At 48.5% G+C, this 17264-nt stretch overlaps 1 protein-coding gene across 2 annotated transcripts in view; it reads right to left on the reverse strand.

Annotated features, from left to right (window-relative positions):
- Nucleotides 1-9170, reverse strand: part of ABCG1 (ATP binding cassette subfamily G member 1) — a 57835-nt gene extending 48665 nt beyond the window's left edge. Inside the window, exons 1-2 of one of the 2 annotated variants that reach the window (XM_054290038.1) lie at nucleotides 9093-9170; nucleotides 5763-6006 (exon numbers count right to left, since the gene is read on the reverse strand). In XM_054290038.1, coding sequence (XP_054146013.1) covers nucleotides 5763-6006; nucleotides 9093-9134 — 286 coding nt within the window. In that variant the 5' untranslated portion in view covers nucleotides 9135-9170. Of the gene's footprint in view, nucleotides 1-5762; nucleotides 6007-8326; nucleotides 8505-9092 lie in introns of those variants that run through there. The other variant, XM_054290039.1, reaches the window with a different exon arrangement.
- Nucleotides 9171-17264: the final 8094 nt, after the last annotated feature.

Consider the following 17264-nt stretch of genomic DNA (forward strand, 5'->3'; position numbering starts at 1 on the left):
CAGGCAAAAAATGGTGGAGAACAATACAATCCATCTGGCAGAGAGAGGAGAGGGGAAAAAGAAGGAAAACAAAGAAGGAAAGGAAATTTCAAGGAGAGAAGAGAGGGAAGGATGGAAGGGGAGGGAGGGGAGGGAAGGGGAGGGGAGGGGAGGGGAGGGGAGGGGGGGGAGGAGGGGAGGGGAGGGAGGGAGGGGAGGGAGGGAGGGAGGGAGGGGAGGAAGGAAGGAAGGAAGGAAGGAAGGAAGGAAGGAAGGAAGGAAGGAAGGAAGGAAGGAAGGAAGGAGGAAAGAAAGAGAAAGAGAGAAAGAGAGAAAGAAAGAGAAAGAAAGAGGAAAAAGGAAAAGAAAGGGAGAAGGAAGGAAACAGAGAGAAAGGGAGAGACAAAGGGAGGAGGAAAGAGAGAGAGAGAGGAGAGAGAGAGAGGAGAGAGAGAGAGAAAGAGAGTGAAAGAAAGAGAGAGAAAGAAAGAAAGAAAAAGAAAGAAAAAGAAAGAAAGAAAAGAAAGAAAAGAAAGAAAGAAAAGAAAGAAAGAAAGAAAGAAAGAAAGAAAGAAAGAAAGAAAGAAAGAAAGAAAGAAAGAGAAAGAAGAAGGGAGGAGGAAAGAAAGAGAAAAAGAGAGAAAGAGAGAAAGAAAGGAAAAGAAAGGGAGAAGGAGAAAGAAAGAGGGAAAAAAAGAAAAGAAAGAAAAAAGAAAGAAAGGAAAACAAAGAAAGAAAAAACAAAGAAAGAAAAAAAAGAAAAATCTCTGTCGGAAAGTGGGTTTTTGCTCGCTCCCGTTCTGCATCCCTCCCTCCCTCCTTTCCCATCTTAGCAACAGCGGCAGCGCCCGGGTTACTGCAGTGCATTGCCCGGCAGTAACCGCGCCGCCCGGGCGGGCTTGCGGCACCTCCGGCACCGCACCTGCCCCAGCCCCAGCCCCAGCGCCAGCCCCGGCCGGGCCGTGCCCGCTCCCCAGCACGGATTAGCGCTTCATCCCCGCCAAATCCCCCCTGCCGCCCCCCGCCTCCCCTGCGTTCCCTTTGGGCATCTCCGGAGGGGATGGGAGAGGGGAGTGGGGGATGTTTGCAGTGAAGTCATACAGAGGATGCTGCGAAAAAATTAAATAAATAAAGCGCACAGCTAAATAAAAAGAAAGGGGTCTGTCCGAGCGTGTGTTGCAGAGCTAATTCCTAAGACAGCACCGAAGCCAATCGGCAAAGCCCAGGCTGGTTAAATCTCCGCTGATGGTTTGACAGGTGAAGTTTCCATCTTATGCAGAGAGCGGCATTAGCACCACACGCGGCGCTGGGATCGCGCTGTTCCGATGGCACTATCTCGGGCTGTGACGGCCACTCCTGGCCTTCCATGAATACCAAACACCTGCCCAGGGCTCCGTGTTCCCCCCCGGACACCCCGGAGCCATCCGAGTGCTCCATTCCCCTCCTGCCGCCCAAAGCTGCGCAACAACAACCCGGGCAGCAAAGACAGCACCAGCACCGCTCCGCTTTGCTTGCACGGGGCTGGAGCCATCAGAACAAACCCAAAATAACAAGAAATGGGGCGTTTTGTGCCGAGCATGGATTCCTGCAGTGAAAATCCCCGGTTTGCACGGTGCCCGGCTGGAGCCTGCCCCTCCGAGGTTACTCCAGACCAAATCCCAGCAGAGCTCAACGCAGCGCAAGTGACTCATTACAGCCCTAAAAATAACAACGGAGAAATTTCCAACTAAAACGTTGCCTAATTAACCATGAATACTGAGAAGTGTGAGAGGGGAGGGAGGGGAAAAAAAAAAGAAATAAAAGAAAAGCAATCCCTGAGTTGTTGTGGTGTTTTACAAGCAAATTTATTACTATTTTCTTGCTGGATGCACTCAATTATATGGGCAGAATATTTCCATCTCCATCCTATATTATAGCAAACCCACCTAGAAAAAATAGAACAAATGTCCTTTCGTGGCTATATAGAATGTATGTATCTTTTCCAAGTAAAGCTGAATGACTTTGACCCAGACAGAAAGCTCCAAAGTACTTTTCATGCCCCCTTTGTATATAGGGGGCTATACATAATTCATCCCCAAACCACAATTCAGATTATTTCATGGTGCTTTTAACAAAAATGACAGAAACCCGAGGCACTGACTTTTCTACCAAATCCTCTTGCAAGCAGTTTTCAGGAGTCCTAGTATGAAAACCTACCTGTCTGTAATTTTTCTGTGAACTGGTAAAACCAATCTCTGTGTTCCCATTTATATTTCAAAGTGCAGTTTAAATATACAGCTCAGAAACCAAGACCCACTTCCATCTCTTCCTCAGCCCTTAGATAAATGGCTTTGTGACAAGACAGTGAAACTTTGGCCATGTTTTGTTCCAAAGCTCTGCAGATCTCGCTTTTCACATTTAAGGATCCACGCTGGATCTAACACAGGGCTCTTTCTTTTCCCCTCCAAGCCAGCTGGGTCCCTCATCCTAAAAGAAAGGAGAAGTATCCTGACTAAGCAGCCCATTATTTCTACCAAATGTGCTGAAGTTCCCTTTTTGCCAGTCCATCTCAACCTCACAGCAGTTCCTCCAGGAGCCCTGGGGCTTTCTGAAACCATGAACCTCGCTGACCCACAGGAAACCCCCAGGACGTGCTTGAACGTAGCCTGGATGCAAAGGCTGAGACACATTTTCAGTTCTGGAAGATCCTTAACCTCGCAAGTCACTCAAAAATCCCTTTCCTTCAAACCTGAAGGAATATTGTTTCTACCTGTTGACTAATTCCCTGAAAGTTTTATGGGGAAAATGCCAAAGTCAGCTGAGACCTTCTGAAATTTTACCTCTTTACCTTCTCCCAAATTCCCATGTTGGCAACAGCTCCTGCTGAATGGAATGGGTCAGATGGAGCAGCTTTGATCAAGGACTGGCTTGCCATATTCCTTCCCTGTTAATCCCACTGACCACAGGAGAAATTACAGCAGGAATTAACCAGCTCCAGAGTCACACCAATCTCTGCCATGAGTCTGATAAAACCTCAGAAGGAGAGCAGCATTTATCATATAAACCTCAGAATCAAAATGCCCCTCCCTATATTTAAAGAGAAAATTATATTTAATAGTTTAATTAAGCAGTTTAAGGCTGAGACAAAAATAAATTAAAAATTCCAATTTGAAGTCTACTATGGCTTCTTTAGCTTCTTTGTTGTTGACAAGCAATGCAAATTCACCTTTCTTTGGGCTTTTAATGAAAACTAAAAGACATGACTTACCATGAGTTGCATTGTCTGAACAATCAAGCTAAGCACAGAACACAATGGCAGCACTGCTAATTATTCCTCCTTCTGCTCATTTAGAGATTAACCTTAACATTACTTTGCAATGCCATTTTTACTGAAGGGAATTGCTCTTCAGCTGAATTCCTGTCCAACATGCTGGCACAAATTGTCTTTGCAAGGAAACTGCACTTCTGCCTTTGTGATCCAACACCCTTGAAAGGTTTTAACTAATTCATTACAGTCATAGAAAACGATGTAGAAATAGTAGATTTTCTTTTTCAAGCTCCATTTAAGAATAGAAACACCATTAATTAAAAGACATTTTTGAAACAGCATTCCTTATCTCTTCTTACCACAACCAGCACCCAAGAACAATGTGAACTGAGAGACATCTCCTTTCTTTTTTTTTTCCCAGCATTTTTCTGCTACTCTTCTCATAAAAAAAAGTGAATTCAAATATTTCACATTACAGCAATGAGAGAGCCTTTTAGCACAGGGAATCCACAAGGAGTTCTGAACTGCAGCAACCACCAGTGTTTGGAGGCACAATGCAGTGCCCAAGAGAAGGGCAATAAAGTCCCAGTTTCCCATTGGAACAGGAACCAGTGTAAGGTATTCAGAATAGTTTTAAATGTAATCCACCAGGTTTGAACAGATATATCCCAAATTACACACAAAAAATCTTCTACTTGCAGAACCACTAAAACAATTGAGAGAATCTGAAGTGTTTGGTTCCTACCTTCACTGGGGACTATTTGGGCAATTTGGTTTTCTATTTCTCTAATGGAAAATCTTTCCTCTTAAAACCAATGTATTGAGCCAGTCCCTGGAGGAGGGAACGTGGCTGGGAGGAAAGTTTGGTTCTAGAAGGTTTTTACAATCTGACCAGCAACTCGCTGAAACACTGAAGGGAGAGACCTTTGGAGGTCACCTGGCCCAGATTTCTGTCTAAGCAAGACAACTTCCACATTTCCAGCAGCAGGGTGTTTTGCCAGGACATTGTTTTCTTCAAGCCAAGTCACCCAGGCATGTCAGAAAATCTGAACAGGGGTTTTGGGTATAGAATCCCTCAATCAATCCTGGCCAGTGAGAAAGAGATTCAGTTAGAAATCCCAAGCTTTTAAATCTTAAATGAGACATTTTGGCATAGCTCCATTTCTTGGAGGACAAAAAAAACCTTCAGTGTTTTGTGTTCATTCTGATAAGATAAAGAATAATTTTGAATGTACCAAAGTTGCTGCCAAACCAAACTGTTCTCCTATGGACAATGTGGCTCCATGCAATTTTAGCAAGTAATTAAAAGAAGGCCAGTGGGTCTACACACAGTTTTGATGTTGAAAAACCCATTAAAGCATGAAATCTGCAGATCTTTCAACAAATGAATAATTGTATGCACAGCCTGTCCGCATACAGTAGCACTTTCATGGCAACAGCTCCAGAGCTTTTCATTCCACACATTTTTAGACTATTGAAGCCTTGGTGTTGTGATAATGATACAATTCACAGACAGCAGCCAAGTGCTTGGTGAAACAATTTCGAGTGGGACCTTCAAGCCAGTGGATTTGTAGTTTCAGGGCCAGTGCAGGTACCAAGCATGGCTCAGGTGAGGGCTGCACTGGCAGGGCCTTATCTCTAAAAAGAACTGAAGCACACAACCATGCCAATTTCCACTGCTGGGAGAGAGTTCCTCAAGGAAGGGCAATTGTGGCATTTAGTACACAAAATTCTCCTGGAGATTTCAATAGTTTTCTCTTGGGCACACTTCTTTTTGCTGGCAGGAATTTACTGCATGACCTAGTTTTCCTTTCAGAGAGGAGCAGCCACACACACCAAAAAAAACCCCAAAAACTCTCTAGGAAACACATGGTTACACAAAGCAAACGAAGGCATGAAAGGAACTGATGCCAAGCAGAGGAGAAAGGACAGAATCATCTTTTAGAACTGGAATCAACGAAGAACCTATAGAGAAGAGAGCTGAATAATCTCTTCTTACTCCAAACTTCTCTTCTTTGAGAAGTGCCCAATATTTATCATTTTGCAGTGAACTCTTTGCAGTGTGCATCAGCAAACCAAAGAGCATCGTGGTCCTTGACTGAACCTCAGGATTCAGTCCCAGTGATTTCATCACAGAAATTACAAGCTTTGAGAGACCCATCTAAGCTGTAGAGAAACCTAGAGCCCACAGCATTTCTTTCCAAACAGAGCCTTTAAGGAAAACAGTTTTTATCCTGGTCTCTAATGCCTTCTGAAATTCTGAGATACTCCCTGTTCTGAAAGAGTACTGAAAAAACAACCATCTCACAAAGCAGCCAATTGCAGGAGTAAAATAACAAAGCCTCCTCACTTCCCCCACCCCCATTTTAAACTCCTGCGTGCTCTACCCACCCTCAACAATAAATTGTAGACAAGGCAGGATCACAGGACAGATATTTGGCAGCACAGCAACACTATATTTACTTCAGATCCTCAAGAATTGGGAGGTAGAAACGAGCAGTTGTATGAACTGTGGATGGAACCTCGTTTTCCTCACCTTTCTTTCTCCACCACGGCCCTTCCTGGATGGAGTAGGACAGTTCTTTGAACTCAATGTTCACAGCTGGCCTGCGGGGCAGGTAGGAGAACCTGTGAGCTTCTGTCAGAGCATTGTCCACTTTCTTCAAGTGTCCATTGATGAGGTGGATGTCCTGGGTGTCGGTGCCGTTGGAGACCACCTCGTCCACAGAAACACACACAGACTTGGGCTCGGCCATGGTGCAACCAGAGCTGCTGCCACCCTGCAGGGAAATGGAGAAAGTTCACAGACTTTTGTTTGGGAACACGTTTCAAAACCTTCTGCGCCAGAATTGTTCTTTAAATAGCACAAAAATCCAGCTGTACTGCGCCGAAAGGTGAAAGAGGAGTAAAATAAATCAAGCTTTTGTTGGTTCTTTTGCCTGAGCCTTGACAGAAGAGGTAAAAGAGCTCTTGCAGCACATAGAGTTCCTTTAGCACTAGTTTTTCTTTCAGATCTTGCACCAGATTAATACATTTATAAGTTCAGTCCCCATTGTATTTGGTTTCTCATGCACTCAAGGAATTTGGTTCTAGTTACTCTGATTCCAGGACTTGGGACAGAGCTGAAGGGGGAAGGGAGCTGGCTGAACAATTATTTGTGCAGACATTTCAAAAGACAGCCACTCAAAATACCTAACAGCTCTTGCTCCTCTGGATCAGCCTATGCTTCTGTCAAGGTGAAATTATATTTCTGAGAATTTTCAAATGTACTATTTCATACTTTATTTTCTCCTGCACTGCTAGTTCTGGAGACTTTGCAACCTGGGATGAAAGTACAAGGTTTTTCTGGAGGTCTTTTAGGAAAGCACAATGCTTTGCACCCAAAATCCTTGACTGCTTTCCATGCTTGATAGTGATAACTAATGGAAATCTTATCAGCTACACGAGCACACAAACCCTGCTCCAGTTCTTGCAACACTGACACTGTAAGGTCAACGTCCTGTGCTCACAGCCATCCCTCTTGCCTATCACAGCACTCTGTGCAATTCCATTTGGCACTTTTTGGACTAAACCTCCTTCCCCTCCCCTCCTGACCATGACAATGGCCTTCTACCCATCTTTCTCTTCTTTTTTTTTTTTTTAATTATACCTACAAAATTTGTAATTTTTTGGATTCCTTTTACCACCACAGGTGCCTTGCAGCAATATGAGCAGGATGTGTGTAAGCTCAAGAGAAAAGCAGCCATGAATTTTCTTCAGCTAAACAGAATTTTGAACAGTTCTGTTTAAAGGCTGTTCACTGTCATCTGTTGTTTGGTGGATGTCACAAGCAGAGCCAAACATCTGCACACTTGTCTACTAGGAAATTTAGTATTTTTGATGCAGATTTGTATTGGAAAGGACTTTTGTAGATGGCTGATGTGCCAGGCCTTCCATGCTGACACATAACACAAAGTTATCTCCTGGAAAGCAGAGGTGCTGCACTACTTTTCAGTCCATGAACACACAGAGAGCTGCAGATCTTGCCACTGTTTCCCTCTAATTTGTCTAATTCAGCTAAGAAGTGACACTGCCTCCTCCTGCCTGTGCCTCTTCCATTTCCCTCTCAGGGTTCCTGGTATTCCCATCTTTGCTGTAAGAGCAGCCCAGCTCAGATCAGTCACTTGTCATGAATGCTGACAAAAACATTTAAAAACCTCCAGTCCTACATAATCACTGATGGAAAAAAAGTATTTCTGCTTGACCACTCCATAGCTGGCATCTTCACATTCTTCACGCACAAGCCCCAAGTTCTGGATGAAAATAATCAGCTCTGCTCACCACATTTTCTCAAGAAAGAGATTTTAATCACGCTCTCACCTTACTTAGAGGTCAGGTATCCACTAACACTTACTGTCAAATTCTTAAATAGTTCACTGCCACGGTATGTAATTTGAACATAACAAGAGTAATGTGAAACATCTTAGAGCTCAACAATCAAAGCTGGGGAACTTCCCTAGAAACTAAGAGAGGGCGAGTTAACAATGTTCTTCCCTGAATGTTTTCAAGGCTCACTCTGGCACTCATAACCTCTTTTGTTCTGAGGAACCACTGGGCACTTTCACAATCAGAGGGAGTATCCAAAAATGAACTCTGAATGAGCAGGTCACCTTGATTATCTAGGTGACAGTCAGAGCTTCTCCAGTTTAGATCGATTCCAAAAGAAACATCCTTTGGGCAAGATTTGCCTCTGACTACTCAATCATCCAAGAGTATGAAGCCAGAGATTTTTGTTACTGGGACATTAAACGATTTCAGGTACTGTGTGGACCGAGCTGCCTCTTCACACACCTTCCTCCTCCAGGGACCACTCGCTCTGGGTGAGGATCCCCCGAGCACCCGGGATGATCCAAACGCCTCCTGATATAGAGATCGCTTGGAAAAAGCTGGGCAATCCCGTGGCTACGACAGGCACAGAGGCACAGACACACCTGAGCCCCCTCTGCACGCCCCAACACCTGCAGCACCCTCTCCTCGGCGCTGCCACCCCCAGCGATGCCCCAGCCCCGCATCCCCAGCCCTGCGCTCGCAGCACCGGCGGCTCCGCAGCTCCGCGCTCACCTCTCCGCGGCTTTGGAGCACTTTGGGCTATTTCCCATGGAGTTTGGAGGAGCCGCTGAGGAGCCGGGCCGCTCCCGGAGCCCGGCCGGTGGCAGGGGCAGGGCGGTCCGGCGGGCTGTGCCCGCTGCGTCCCCCGCCGGCCCCGGGTGTTATGCAAAGGTTACGGTCCCTCCGCAAATCCGCCGGGAAGCCGGCGGGGCGCAGCGGCGCAGCGAGCATGCTCGGCGATAATCCCCCCGCCTTAGCTACAGACTGAGGTAACCAGCGGTCAAGTCCCGCCGTGCGCCGCCAGCCGCTCGCACACTCGCATCCTTCATCCCGCATCCTTCATCCCGCATCCCTCACCCTGCATCCTTCATCCCGTATCCTTCATCCCGGATCTTTCATCCCGCATCCCTCACCCTGCATCCTTCATCCCGTATCCTTCATCCCGCATCTTTCATCCCGCATCCCTCACCCCGCATCCCTCACCCCCTATCCTGCACCCCGCATCCTTCATCCCGCATCCCTCACCCCGCATCCCTCACCCCCTATCCTGCACCCCACATACTTCATCCCGCATCCTGCACCCCGCATCCTTCATCCCGCATCCCTCACCCTGCGCATCCCTCAGCGCCCATCCTGCACCCCGCAGCTCCGGGCGCACCCTCCGACCCCGCTTTTCCCTCGGGAGCTCCCCGCCGAGCCTCGGCTCCATCTCTGTCCCCCAGCCCCGCACCTCGCCCCCCGGCCGGCGCTGGCAGAGGGAAGGCAGGGCTCGCCTTACCAAAGCGCTGCCCAGGGAGAAAGCCGCCATCAGACATGCCATGTGCGCCGCTGCCCGCCCGGCTGCCGGCGCAGGAGCCTCCAGTGCCGCCTCTCCGCCCCGACTGGCTGCGGAAGGCGGGCGGGCCGCGATGGAGCCGGGGCCGCCCCCGGCCCGGCCCGCCCCCAGCCGAGATGGGGGAGCGGAAGGATCGGGGCGCCCCTCGGGGCACCGGGGAAGGTGGGCAGCGTGTCCCCATGCCGCTGGGGGCTGTGGCTGTCGCTCTGCCCAAAGGCGCGGCAGAGGCTTGTCCCGAGGAATGGGGCACCGAAGGTCGCTCGCTGGGATAAAATGAGGAGGGAAGCCAGAACTGTCCCCACGCTCCAGGCAGCGACAGCTTCCTAAAGAGCTCCCGGGGGCTTTCCCTGAGGAAATGGGGAGTAGAAGCACCATCCAATAACGCCTTGTGCATCCCATCTTCATGAGGACGAGGCAGCTTTTCTGGCCCTGGGACTCCTACCCACTGATTTGTGAGCCATTATAGTTCAGGAATGGAGAGGAAGGGAAGTTGTCACTGAGTTACATTCTCTATTCATTTACTCCTCACACCAAAGACCTGCATTTCTGCGAGGTCACACAATCACAGAATCACAGGATGGTCAGGCTGGAAGGGACCACAGTGGGTCACTAGATCCAACCTCCCTGCTCCAGCAGGATCCCACAGCACACAGCACAGGATTGTGTGCAGATGGTTCTGGAATATCTCCAGTGAAGGACACTCCACACCCTCTCTAGACTATCTGCCCAGTGCTCAGTCACTGCTGAGGAAAGTTCTTCCTCGTGTTCAGGTGGAGCTTCCTGGGCATCAGTTCTGCCCATTCCTCTTGTCCCGCTGCTGGGCACCACGGAGCAGAGCCTGCCCATCCTCTGTCACCTCCCTTTGGACACTGAGGTCCTGCACAGGAAGGACAGTGAGTGGTGTCCACATGGCACTGGGGCTGTGCTGGCTCTGCTGGCTTGGATCTGGATCCATGACTAGGCCTGGGGTTGTGACAGTGTTCACAGGGGTCCCAGGATAAGGGAAGAGACGTAGATCTGACTCCATGTTTCAGAAGGCTTGATTTATTATTTTCATATATATATTACATTCAAACTACACTAAAAGAATAGAAGAAAAGGTTTCATCACAAGGCTAAGTAAGACTAGAAAGGAAAGAATGAGAACAAAGCTTCTGTCTCGGACAGTCTGAGCCAGCTGACTGTGATTGGCCATTAATTAGAAACAACCACATGAGACCAATCACAGATGCACCTGTTGCATTCCACAGCAGCAGATAATCATTGTTTACATTTTGTTCCTGAGGCCTGTCAGCTTCTCAGGAGGAGAAATCCTAAGGAAAGGACTTTTCATGAAAAGATGTCTGTGACAGCGGGTGGATCCATTGGCTCTGCCAGGTGGGGACAAAAAGCTCTGCCCCAAGAAGCCAGATGCTGAAAAACCCACCAGCCATCTGAGTGTTCCCATTTCTGCTGGGACTGTTTTGGGTGTGTGCTGAGCTCTCTCTCCATTCCTCTGGAAGCAGCAGAAAGTGGGGATAAAATACAGCAGCGGTCTGAGAACTGGTTTCAGAGCAACCACCAAACATGACATACAGGAGTCCATAATCTGAGAGGAATCTTCTAATCAGGGAGCTTCCCAGAGTGGCTGGAACTCATGTAGCATTGTACAGACATGGGATAAGCCTCACAAAGCCCTGGGAAGCAGGTAAGTATTTTATTCCTGTGTTTACCACAGGCAGCAGGGCGCTGCAGGGAGGGAACTGCTGCCCAGAACATCTGTGCCAGGCCAGATGCGGTCCCTGCCCTGCAGGGTCCTCCCTCCTGACAGTGCCTGCGAGGTGAATGCGCACAAAAGTGCTTCAGCACAGGGCAGGCTTCTGTCAAATGTCTCCCTGAAGCTCTCCCAGCCCTCAGCTGTTCCTGGCTCGAGGATTTCCTGATGTGATTGTCTCTCCAGAATGGGCTTATAACCCTCAGTGGGAATCTCTTCCACGAGGGAAGACTCCCCCTTGGAAACAAGCAAAATTCACCATCCACTCAAGCCTTGGCAAGGAATAGTGAGGAGACTGATTTCAGCCTTGGATTCTGTCCTTTGGTGTTGCAGGAAGTTATTTACTAATAACTCATTTACTGGGGAAGAAATATCTACCTTCTGTGGAATATCACTCAAACATGGACGGACCCATCCAGAAGTCCTCACTGAAGGCTTAAACTGTGCTTGAGTGGACATTTTAAATACAATAATCACCTAATATAGGGAATAAAGAGAATTTATGATGCATTCTTCCAGCGAGGATCCCAGGGTTTTAGTTAACTTGATTTGGAGCACATGTTTGTAGCACCTACAATTTATTCAAGCTTATCTCTTGTAGTTTCCCTTAAAACATTGCAAAAGCTGCATTATCTCCATACAGGAGCTGAAAAGGGCCATGAAATACTGATGTGTGTGTTTAAGGCATTTACAGAGTAAAAAAAAAATACTTAAAGATATCATTATTTTAACTTTGAGGTGGAACTAGAGACAGAGGAAGCCATACCCTGATCCTAGTGAATATGTGATGCAGATGTTTGCAATCCTGTTTAATTCTTGAAGCCTGAGAGAGAAGCAAGGAAAGCAGCATAAAAGCTGTAGCAGAACTGAAATGTCCAGTCCTGAAATGTGCTGCACAAACCAAGTTTCAGCTCTGCCCAGGAGAAGTTTGTGGTACCAAGGTGCTGCCTTCCACCAGAGTTTTTCCTGGGCAAGTGTAAATGACCAGATCCCTCGGATTTATTTTTATCATGGTGGCTGCAGTATCAGTATCTACAGGGGTTTCTTGTAAAACACTGAGACATAAAACAGGTTTATCAGAAACCAAGTTCTATTTGGTATTTTGGTATCTATTTTGATACCACACAGGGGAAAAAAAATTCATTACATAAGATGAAGCATGCTAAAAATAGTAATCTCCTGCATTCCTACATTCCCTCATTAACTCTTCCATTAACTTTACAGGTGATCCCCTGCTCCCTGCAGACAAAAAATAGCAAGAATACAACTCTGTGTAAAGGGAAAAAAAGGAAGTTTAAAAAAAAAAAAAAGTAGAGATTTAAAACTGTGTTAAAAAAATCCAAATTGACAAGGTAGTTTGGATGGCTTATGGAGTATGTTTGCTGTCTTCTGATGTCCTGTGACCTTTATTTCTGTAGATTTATTTATCATCTGGGAAAATAAAATTGGGGGGGGGGGAGTGAATCACCAGCAAAAAGTCTTCTGGCTCTTGTCAATTCTTATTCTAGGGAAATAAAAGTGGAAAGAAGACAGGCTTGAAGAGCAGTAAGATGAGGTTAAGGAAAAGTTGATTGTAAGCCCCTGAATTTCTGTCATGGGATAGGTGTGAGTGCTCAGTGGAGAATAAGAAAGAAGAGGAAAGGAAATTTCAAAGAAGGGAAGGGAAGGGAAGGGAAGGGAAGGGAAGGGAAGGGAAGGGAAGGGAAGGGAAGGGAAGGGAAGGGAAGGGAAGGGTGCAAGAAGTAAGTAGGTGATTGTAAGAAAGAGAAGAATGAATTGAAGGAAAAGAAAAGGGAGATTTTGTCTCCCATGGAGTTGGTTTGGAAGTGCCCGTCCTCTGCAGGAGCCGCCTGAGTGTGTTTCTGCGTTGAGCTCCCGCTTGGGAAGAGCACCCTGATCCTTTGCAGTGGTGCATTGCTGAGATTGCCAGTAGTTACTCCACAGCTCCATCCCCACCTTGCTGGTTGTCAAACCCTGCGGCGATGGCAGACGTAGACTGAAGCACGGGTCCGGGACATAGCCACGTTCGCTTGACGGGAAACAAAGCACATGGGGGGGCCGGGCCGGTGCCGCGTGTGTTGCATGATCGCTGAGGGCGCGGGTGGTTCACGCGCAGTCCCGCATGCAGCCCGCTCTTCCCGCCGATGCCAGGCTGGCCAAGACGGGCCGACTCGAACCTGTGGCCGCGGAATATAGCCGGGCAGTGCCCCAAGACACCGAGCCAATCCTTGAGTCCGCTCCGCCTCCCTCAGCCGGGCTGCTCATGGCTGCCCTCAGGCCGAGCCCCAACCTCCGGCCCCGCTCCCCTCTTCCCCACTCTCCTCTCACACCCGACACTCCCACCTCTCCCACACTAACACACCACAAACAACACACACACAACTCCCTCACAAAAACAACAACAACAACAACAACTAACAACCCACACATACACCCCCGCACCCAACACCCACAACAACACCCTCTACCCACACCCAACACACCAAAACACACACCCCCCAAACACACACCCCACACCCGCACAAACACACCACACAAAACCCCACTAAACACCCACACACTCCCCACCGCTCACAACACACCCCTGCACTCACCCTACAACCATGCCCCAACAACTCGCCCCACACACACACTCCCCACACACAACACAACCCACACCCACCGCCCCCAGCACCGCCACAAGCACTGCCCTCCCTCAGCCCCGCGCCCACAGCGCCTCACGCCCCCAGCACAGCCCCGCTCCCGCCTCCCAGCCGCACGGGGACAGGAGCCACCGCTGCCACCACCCAGGGCCTTTCAACTCTGCTTTGACTTCTCCTCCTCCTGCTCTGGCTTGCTTGGCAATAAATGCAATTAATTCCATACAGTTAATATTCCTAAGTCAGTCTGTTTTACCCATGATTATGTTTACTCAGTGGTCTCTCTCTGCCCTTAACTCACGGGCATTTTATTTTCTCTCCTCCGTGAGGGGACAGTGACAGAGTGGCTTTGGTGGGTGCCTGACATCCACACAGGACCATCTCAGCAAGAGCAGGGCCTGTGCTGGATCTGATCAGAACCCCCTGGATCCTGTTCTGCTTCAGCCAATAGACCTGAAATGATCTTGGGTTTTGTGGGGAAAGAATTTGCAAACCAGGAAAAATCATATTGGAGACCAAAATATAAGGAGAGGCATAGTATTTCCCCCCATATTTCATACGCATCATTTGAGTCACTGTCTGTGGTGTTGTGAAAAATGCATGTATTTTATGATTGGCTTTATGCAAATATTAAAACGAATATTATATGTGTTGTGTTAGAAAGTAATGCTGTATTAGTTCTCTTAAGTAGTGTATTAAATACAGTTTCAGGTTATAACAAAATGTTAAAATAGAAACTATGCTATGTAGGATAGTTTTTTCCTAAAGAAAGAACTCGCACTGAGATATCAGTCACAGGACACCTAAATCTTTCAGAGAAAAAGAATTTATTGCTCCAATATCAGGAGAAACAAACTTCTTCCCACCTTGCACAGCCGGGACGATGCTGTCAGGATTCAGAGGAAGAAGCTGAGGATGACCAGACAGAATCCTGTGCTTGAATGGAATTTATGCATCATGTATGAGGTGTATGAATATGCAACAGGCTATTGTTTTTAAAGGTTTGTTCATGGGTGCCCATTTTCAGGCTTATGCTGCCCAGAAAAATGTACCCGGACATCTAAAACTCTTTGTTTCTATTGTCTCATTTGTCCTAATTCAAATTGTCCATTATATAATAATAAATAATTCTATTTCATTTCATTACTATTAAACTTTTTAAAAATGTAAAAACAAGTGATTGCTGTTTTTCACAATTTAATTTGGGATATGGCTCTTGCTAAACCTAGGACAGTTTGGCCAAATTACAATTTTATAGGCTGTTAAAAAAAAAAAAAAGGGAGTGGAAGGTATAATTTCACGTATTTTTACTAAAGTGAGAGCAAGTGAGAGCAGTCACTCAGGGAGAGCCAAGGGAAACCTTCAGCAAAGCTGCAGGGAGCAGGTCGGGGAAGGAAATTTTCTGGCAGGCTGATGGAAAAGGCTGCAGCCTCCATTTGCCAGGCAAGGTGGAATAAGCTCAATGCGGAGATGGGAAAGAGAAAGAAGTATAAAAGGCAAAATACTTTAGTTCTGCTGTCTTCTGATGCCATGTGACCGTTATTTGTGTAGATTTACTTATCATCTGGGAAAATAAATTTGGGGGGGTGGGGGGGGAACACCAGGAAAAAGTCTTGTAGCTCTTGTCAATTCTTCTTGTATGGCAAGTGGAAGAAGCAGAGGTTTGAAGAGGAGAAAGATGAGGTTAAGGAGAAAAGTGGTATTTTGATTGTGAGCTGCTGAGTTAGTGTGAGGTGTTAGGTGTGCGCGTATAGTGGAGAATAAGAGAGAAGAGGAAAGGAAAGGACGAGCAGTTGGGGGGGGTAAGAAGTAAGCAGATGAGTCTAAGAGAAGAATGAATGGAAGGAAAAGGGAGATTTCTGTCTCCCATGGAGTTAGTTTGGAAGTGCCTGTCCTGTGCAGGAGCCGAGAACGTTTCGTTGGGTTGGGCTCCCGCTTGGGCAGAGCACAGACATGATTTGCAGTGTTGCATTGCTGAGATGATCGGTAGCGTAAAGCCTTTGAAACGCGCCTTCCTTGTCCCCAGCCGGCCAACCTTCTGAAGCTACCATGCCTCAAAGTCCTTGGAGCGCAAGCGTTGCACGGGGTGCTTGAAACTCGCTGCCGCCGCTGTCAGAAGACGCGGAGCGGTGGCTCTGGTCTTACTCGAACGTGCGCCTCAAGAGAGTAGCGGCCGCTCCCAAACGCGCTGAGCCAAAGCTCGCATCTGCTCCACCTCCCTGCTCATGGCTGCCTTCAGGCCGAGCCCCAACCACCGGCCCCGCTCCCCTCTTCCCCACTCTCCTCTCACACCCGACACTCCCACCTCTCCCACACTAACACACCACAAACAACTTCCCCACAAAAACAACAACAACAACAACAACTAACAACCCACACATACACCCCCGCACCCAACACCCACAACAACACCCTCTACCCACACCCCACAACACACCAAAACACGCAACTCCACAACACACACACCCACCCCCAAACACCCCACGCTCACACAAACACACCGCACAAAACCCCTCAAAACACCCACACAACTTCCACACACTCCCCACCGCTCACAACACACCCCTGCACTCACCCTACAACCATGCCCCAACAACTCGCCCCACACACAACACGACCCACACCCACCGCCACAAGCACTGCCCTCCCTCAGCCCCGCGCCCACAGCGCCTCACGCCCCCAGCACAGCCCCGCTCCCGCCTCCCAGCCGCACGGGGACAGGAGCCACCGCTGCCACCACCCAGGGCCTTTCAACTCTGCTTTTACTTCTCCTTCTCCTGCTATGATTTGATTGGCAATTAATTCATTTAATATCCCCCAGTGAGTCTGTTTCACCCATGATTGTGCTTAGGGAGTGGTCTCTTCAAAGCCCCTCCCAGCCGCTGTGGCTGCCCTGCTGAGGGAGGGGAGTGTTGATGTTGGAGTGGGTCGGTGTTGCGGTGTATTGGGGGGTGTGGGGAATGGGTGTTGATGTGGGTGTTGTGTTGTGTGTTGGGTGAGGGGTGGGTGGTTTGTTGATGGTGGTGGTGGTTTTGGGAGAGAGTTGCGGGTGTGTTGGGCTTTGTGTGGCTGTGTGAGTCAGGAGCATGGGAGCGGGGCAGACGTGAGCCAGGCGCTGGGGCTCGGCCTGAGGGCAGCAATGACCTGCCCGGCTGAGGGAGGCGGAGCGCAGTGAACCAGTGGCTCAGTGCCTTGGGGCGCTGCCCCACAAATTCCGCCGTTGCCGGTTCCAATCCGGACCATCAACAACCAGCTCCACCATAGACTGCACCTCCCTCTTCCAGCGGCTCCGCGCCCCCTGTCCCGGCCACGGCCGTCTCGGAGGTGCGGCGCAACGCCACCAATTGTGCGTACGGTGTCTACTGCTCAAGAGGGACTCCAGTTTGGTGCTGCCTTTGTCCCCATTGAGATCTAGCAGGTTGAGGAACGTGCGCTTCTAGGGCCTGCGCTTCAAATCACCAAGCTTCTACCAATCTCAGCAATGCAACACTGCAAAACGTCTCTGTGCTCTGCCCAAGCGCGAGCCCAATACGCAACACTTGGCTCCTGCACAGGACGGGCGCTTCCAACCTGACGCCATGGGAGGCAAACCCTCCCTTTTCCTTCCGTTCATTCTTCTCGTACACGCATACACTTACTTCTTATTCTCTCCTCTCCTCTTTTTCTCCACTCTGCACTCACACCTACCACCTGACACTAACTCAGCGGCTCACAATCAAACCAT

The sequence above is a fragment of the Melozone crissalis genome, unplaced genomic scaffold, assembly GCF_028551555.1.
Source record: "Melozone crissalis strain CALT ecotype California unplaced genomic scaffold, PUWL_Pcris_2 ptg000075l_1, whole genome shotgun sequence".
Taxonomy (NCBI): Eukaryota; Metazoa; Chordata; class Aves; order Passeriformes; family Passerellidae; genus Melozone; species Melozone crissalis.